General features: G+C 37.2%; 1 protein-coding gene across 2 annotated transcripts; it reads right to left on the bottom strand.

The window, feature by feature from the left end:
- Positions 1-943: 943 nt before the first annotated feature.
- On the bottom strand, positions 944-4,813 carry LOC122672797 (cytochrome P450 90A1). 2 transcript variants are annotated; one of them, XM_043870289.1, is made up of 8 exons: positions 4,112-4,813; positions 3,637-3,786; positions 3,487-3,546; positions 3,274-3,453; positions 1,690-1,779; positions 1,504-1,582; positions 1,304-1,413; positions 945-1,211 (listed from the first exon to the last, which is right to left on the bottom strand). In XM_043870289.1, exons 1-8 carry the CDS (start codon positions 4,637-4,639, stop codon positions 966-968), a joined length of 1,443 nt encoding a protein of 480 aa, XP_043726224.1. In that variant the 5' UTR covers positions 4,640-4,813; the 3' UTR covers positions 945-965. The 2 variants fall into 2 exon arrangements, with proteins under 2 accessions (XP_043726223.1, XP_043726224.1); XM_043870288.1 differs by having other exon boundaries at positions 944-1,211; positions 3,274-3,546.
- Positions 4,814-6,494: the final 1,681 nt, after the last annotated feature.

Consider the following 6,494-nt stretch of genomic DNA (forward strand, 5'->3'; position numbering starts at 1 on the left):
TCTGTCAGGTACATTACCATATTCCATGTTCAAACGAGTCAACTTGACTCAAAAGAGAACATAAGAAAGCACTTCAGGACTAGTGTCTAGAAGGCAGTGCTGTGCTGCTTCCATTGTAAGTTAAACCTTTTACTTTTCACTTTTTAAACTACCATTTATATGAAAAGTGAAAGAAAAGGGCAAAAAAAAAAACTGAATTAAATAAGATTAGAGTGCAATTGAGTTGTCTCCCGCAGTTGCTTCCACTGCCACTTATGGATCCGACCACCATTGATTGAAATCAAAAGCACCCGTGTTTCGCTGTTCATTACTTAGAAATTTTTTACTCCTTTTTTTCAAGAAACCACAACACAATTGAGATTTCCAACAATGCGGAAAGTAAAAGATATCACTCTGGTTGGGGGCTCGAGGTGATAATGTTTGTTGGGTTGCTAAGAAATTTGCATTTCCATTTGCACCGAAAGGTCGATCTCGAGAGAGAGAGAGATAGTAATAGAGATAGAGATGTAAAATAAAAAATTGGAAAACAAATGGCAGAGCCCACACCTCCTTCCACAATCCACACACACCACATAGACTTCCTCAGCCCAACATATGATGGCTTCAAGTACCATTTCATTTTCTTCGTTTGGAGTTTCTTATCTCTTCTTCTTCAGATCACAAGCACTCTTTATAGCCAAGATTCTTGGATAGCTCATGCATGACACAATGCCCATTTTAAAATTTGAGAGCAGGGGAGAGGATGATTGATGATAAACCCAAAAAATATATACAGAAAAACATCTTAAAAAGTAAATTTTTATTACTTATTATAGATTAATTAACATTTTTTTACAATCTTTCCCTTATTGTAAGTAATATTCTTCTTCTTCTTCTTCTTCTTCCTTTTCTTTTTGCATTCTTTATTTTCTATTCTCTTCTCCAACTTTGATGCTCTGTTTTCTTTAATGGGTATTGTCCGAGGATCAAGCCAATCTATGTTTGCGTTGGACCTTAATAGGAAAATGCTTGAGAGTCCTGGTGGTGGGGAAAAACACCAACTTGTCCTCTTCAGCTGGAACCCATGTGAAGCCAGTGATTAAGTGATGAAGGAATATTGAGATTTCAACTCTGGCTAGTTCATAACCTGGGCAGAGGCGTGGACCTCCTCCGAATGGTGTGAACACATTCCCTGTTCCTGTGCTTCCTCCTCCCATAGAACCCGAATTGCTCTGTTTTTCAATCACATAAATAATACAACTTTTCTTCATTAAAAACACAGAGACAAGGAAAGAGAGAGGGAAAGGGAAGAGGGGAAGAGCACCTGCTGCCATCTCCAGGGGTTAAAAGTGCGAGCTTCTTTGTAATGGATCTGATCAAGGTGGACAGCTCGAAAAGATGCAAAGACCTTCCAACCCTTAGGAATGGTGTAGCCTGCAATTATTAATTTATGTTAATTAATTAATGGTGAGAGAAAGAGAAGAGAAGAGAAGAGAAAAGAGGCTGGAAGCAGACATGACAGACCTTTGAGATTGACGTCAGCTGTTGTTCGCCTAAATACCCCACTAATGATGTTGGCTACCCTTAATGTCTCATTAATCACCTAAAAAAACACCAAATATTTAAACCCAAAAGGAGAGAATTAGGTTTTTGATGATAAACATAAACTAAACTAATCGAAGATATTTTATTCCAACAGTAGAAGCTTACGCATTGAGTGAAAGGCATGGATTTGTAGTCGCTCCACTCTAGTGCAGCCGACGAGCTCTGCTTCTTTGCTCTGATCTCCTCATGTTCTTCCTGCAAACACCCATTTCATCAATCCAAAGCTTTTCAAATGAAAAGAAGGTATACCAAGTGCACGAGACTCCCACCACTGCGAGGTATGAGGAGGATCATAATGTACACACTCTTACCCAGCTTTTCACAAAGAGATTGTTTCTAAACTCGAACCACTTGGTCACAATGGAACAACCTTATCGTTGCACCAATATACTGCTGATACCGTATTGAATATGGTATCGGCTTCAAAGCTGCTGACTGATACCCATAAACAAACCCTTCCTATAATATTCCAGTCAAATGTGTGGGAACAGGGTTTGAAGGATTGCTATGTGTCTAATGGGGTTCGATCTAATGTTATTGTTGAGCTTTAGATTTGACTAGCCTAGTATAGAATATGTTAAAGGATTTGATTTAATATGCTCCATTAGCTTTCGACTAGATATTTTTCTTTCTTTTTTTTTATCTATTCAATTCGATTTACCCCATCTCTGATCGAGTTGGAATCGACAGCGGTCGACTCCACCACTGATTCAGATTACTTGAATCTTGGTGGGAACTTTGGATCCAACTAATCAAAATCTTCTCATCCCCTTCTACTTGGCAAATGAGTTAACCCACTAATCAATTTACTAACAAAGTGTAATTAACTAGGAGTGATTTGGCTGCTTTCTTAATTTTTTTTTAAAATGAGATTAGAGCAAATCCGATAGGGACTTAAACCTTCCTTACAAATGTTGCTGACATGATTCCAGCTTGGCCTTCTTGGCCATTTTGTGCGAAAATTGTAACTTGTCTCCCTCTTACTAATGTGTCTGGGAGTAGAAGAACAAAATCATCAAACACGTTTGGATGTGTCGATTCACTTTTTGTAAAGTTAAAAATGCTTATTACACTTGTACACCTGTGTTTGCCATAGTGGAGTAATACACTCTACTCCAAAGTGGGAATATACCACTCATGTCCTTACTCCTAAAATTTCCTAACACCTGTCGTGGGTCAATCAGGTAATTGACATTGTGGTCTGAGAATGATTTAACTATAAAAATCGAATATGTCTCCACCCTCCATTTGATGAATAGTCAATAATACCCTCTCTTCTCTTTTGATTTTCTCTTCCATTTTTTACCTTTAAAAGTCGAAACCCTTCCCATACACTAACTATTTTTATCCCACAAAAGTGTGTTAATGGGGAGCATTTTCTACTCTCTTGACGTAGAAATACTTCCAAGAGCAAAACTGTTTTTTTTTTTTTTTTGGGGGTTCTAAGAGAATATGGCCAAAGGAAGTGAGACCCACATATACGGCTGGTTGACTCCATAGAATCAAAGATTATGTTCCCACTTCCCAAAAATCCCATGCATGAATGCAAAGTAAATCACAGGACCTACGGTTACTGTACACACTTAAATACCATGCAAATACATGATTTTTTTTAAAAAAAAATTCAAAAGAAGCAGGTAAAATGGAGGAGGAGAGGAAGAGAAGGAGAAGGGTAAAAAGGAAAAAAACCTTGAGCTGTGCCAAAGCAAGAGGAGTCTCAGTGAGAAACTTGACGGCAAGAGTCATAATGGTGGAGGTAGTATCATATCCAGCCACCAGCAAAGCCAGCAAGAAATCCACAATCTCCTCATCAGAAAACCCTCCTTCTCCATCACCTAATAAAGCTTCTAACATATCTTTCTTCTTCTTCTCCTTATTATTATTGCTCTCTCCTTCTCCTTCACTTTCTTTTCTCCTCTCCCTCACCATAGCTCTTAGTGCCTCTGCTACCTTCTTCCTTGCCTTCATTATAAACAAAGAAAACCCACATCACAAAAACTGTTTTTTAATAAGAAACCCAAGAAATAAAATTAATAATTTCTAGCTCCTTACCCTTATAGCTTTCCCATAGGTGGTGAAGAAGAAAGGTAGAGGAAGAGAGAAGAACCCATCAATAAGAAGCAAATACTCTTTCCTTAGCTTCTCTGTCCACTCCCCTGGATCAAAACTCATCAACTGCTTCATTGTCACTTCAAATGTTATCTGCATCACCATCCAAACATAAATTAAAAAATAAATTTAAATCACATGGTCTCCATAAAATTTATAACAAAAAAAAAAAAAAGAAAAAACAGGAAAACCGACAAATTGATTTCAGTGGACCAGAGTAAAGTAGAATCAATATTCTCAAAGGGTTATGGAAACTATGGATATAGATAGAACTTAAAAGGACACAATAGCTTAGAAAAATGGGACTTTTATTTATTTATTTATTTATTTGCTAGCTTACGCCGAAATGGACCACCATGGCCACACAGACCAAGATTTGCTAACATGAACCAGCAACTCTGCAACAAGAAGAACTCACCTTCTTGGCTTCATCTTGAAGGAATACATGGTCGGTCCAGGAATTGAGATTGAGCCGAACCAACCGGTCGATATCGTCAAGAAGAATGTCTCTGATGATTGTGGAATTAGCGAAGCTCATAGTGAGTGAATGCATACGTTTGTGAAGCCCACCTTTCATGAGTAACAGAGAATGTCTTCCTAACAGATTCGAGATCGAAGATGGGTAACTGCTCTCGAATAGTTTTCCTTCGTTCTGCAACACGAACCGATTTGTTTCTGGGTCAGCTGAGAAAACGGTGGGTTCACCGAATACATGGGTTGTGAACAGGGAACCATAACGATTTACTCTGTCGTCGATGAAGGGTTCTGGGTTTCCTGTTTTGTAAGCTGAGATGAGTTGCAGAGACTCACCCACAAAGGGAAGGCCTAAGTTTCCTGGTGGAAGACCGAGTTTCCTGAAGTTGAATCGGGAAGAACGAGGGAAGATGATGAGAAAGATCAGATACAGAAAGAAAGAACAGAGCAAATAGACCACAAGAACATCCATTAGAGAGAGAGAAGGAGAAAAAACAGAGAGAAAAGAAAAACAGAGTTTTGAGGTCGGCAGCGCACGAGTGGTTTTCTGCAACAAAAATCTTAAAAAGAGTAGGCGTGGAATGACAATAAATGTCGAAGATTTGTTTTTCCGTAGATCTCTCTCTCTCTCTCTCTCTCTCTCTCTTTCTCTATGAAATTATGTAGATTAAATTTTATTTATTTTTTCTGTAATTAATAAGAATTAAGAGAGGTGGAATTATAATAAAGATTTTTTACACCCCAAACCAAAAAAAAGAAGGATTCTAAGAAATATTTGAGTAGTGGACCCCACATGATCCAATGGTCAGTAACATTTATCAATTATGGAAGATGGATGATTACAGATTCAGATCCAATGGTGGAAATGATTTGTAATTAGCTCTGTTTATAATCTGCCAAAAATATTTTTTTTGGGGTAATATTTATAATCTGCCATTGAAGGGTCTGTTTGTTTGTCAGTACTTTTTGGTTTTTTTTATCTTTCCGATAAAAAGTACTTTTTGGTGCTAATAATAGAAATTAGCAACCAATTGTTACCATTAATTAGAAACTGCTCTTTATCAAAAAAACAAATTAGAAACTGCTCGTATTTGGATGAGCGTTACTTAGATTGAGAGAGAGAGAGAGAGAGAGAGTAACTGGTTTTGACCAATTCGAGCTCTGCTAAACTAAGTCTACTACCTAATAAACGTAGCCCAGTAGGGACTAGCTTCAACTGGGTTGAATCACTATAAGTCCTTTTGGGAAAGCTTTAGTCAAGGAAGAAATTTTGTCGATAAGAAAAAAGAGGGATTTGGGTTACCCAATTCGCTGAATTCACTGTAAGTCCTTGGAGAAAATCTTCTAGTCAAGCGAGAAAGGATTTGGATCCTCAGCAGCCTGGAGTTGAGGGGTCATCGTATTATGCTTAATTCAACATGTTGTCACATACATGGATTTTATGTAAATCCAATGGTTGGTAGATAACAATCTGATATTTTTGAATTTTGAATGATAATTTTAAATTTTGAACCATAATTTTGAATTGAAGTCGTTTTATAAAGGATCCAAATCGATTTCTGAGAAGAAACAAAGGAAATAAAGTTTTGAAATGATGCTTCTATAATCTATTTAAAATTTACTCATATTAAGTAATTATATTTAAGATATATCTATATCTATATATTTGTTTCATTTCGTTAAAACAATTAGTTTATAATTTTTTATGGGAGAGGTTTCCCTACACTACCTGAGTGTAGTTTCAGTTCAATAAAGGAACCTTTTTTGGAATATGACAAAAGGTGGAGGGGCAGTTATGACATATCACCCTCTCATGTGAACAGTGATATGTGAGGGGATGTGCAATTTCCCCTTTTTTTTCCTTCAAATAACAAATATGAGTAGATTAATGTGATAGACGAACTCACAGCATACTCTTTTTGGAATCTGACAAAAGGTGGGGGGGGGGGCATTTATGACATATCACTCTCTCATGTGAACAGCGATATGTAAGGGGATGCGCAATTTCCCTTTTTTTCGATCAAGTAACAAATAGGAGTAGATTAATGTGATAGAGGACGTCTCTCTCTCTCTCTCTCTCTCTCTAGATTTTGGGGGTTGTGTCAATCAATTTGTTGAAATTGAAAAAACAACTTTCCAACTTCTCTTTGCAATGTGAGCAACGTTCGAAAAACGATATGTCCAAGATCAACAAAACACAAAAGAATACAAACACATACACAAACAAGGGACAAGAGATTTATGTGGTTCGGTAAATTCGCCTATGTCCACGAAGTAAGTTCCCAACTTCCACTATGAATCAAGAGAAGAAAAAATAATACAACCCT

Source organism: Telopea speciosissima, chromosome 8 (genome assembly GCF_018873765.1).
Source record: "Telopea speciosissima isolate NSW1024214 ecotype Mountain lineage chromosome 8, Tspe_v1, whole genome shotgun sequence".
NCBI lineage: Eukaryota > Viridiplantae > Streptophyta > Magnoliopsida > Proteales > Proteaceae > Telopea > Telopea speciosissima.

What these genes read in the sequence shown, in the direction of transcription:
- LOC122672797 (XM_043870288.1), bottom strand. Translation starts at nt 4,639, where the DNA reads ATGGATGTTCTTGTGGTCTATTTGCTCTGTTCTTTCTTTCTGTATCTG. An exon ending in TTCAAGATGAAGCCAAGAAG is followed by an intron (nt 3,787 to 4,111) that starts GTGAGTTCTTCT and finishes ATGGTGATGCAG; the next exon opens with ATAACATTTGAAGTGACAAT. An exon ending in CCTATGGGAAAGCTATAAGG is followed by an intron (nt 3,547 to 3,636) that starts GTAAGGAGCTAG and finishes TTTATAATGAAG; the next exon opens with GCAAGGAAGAAGGTAGCAGA.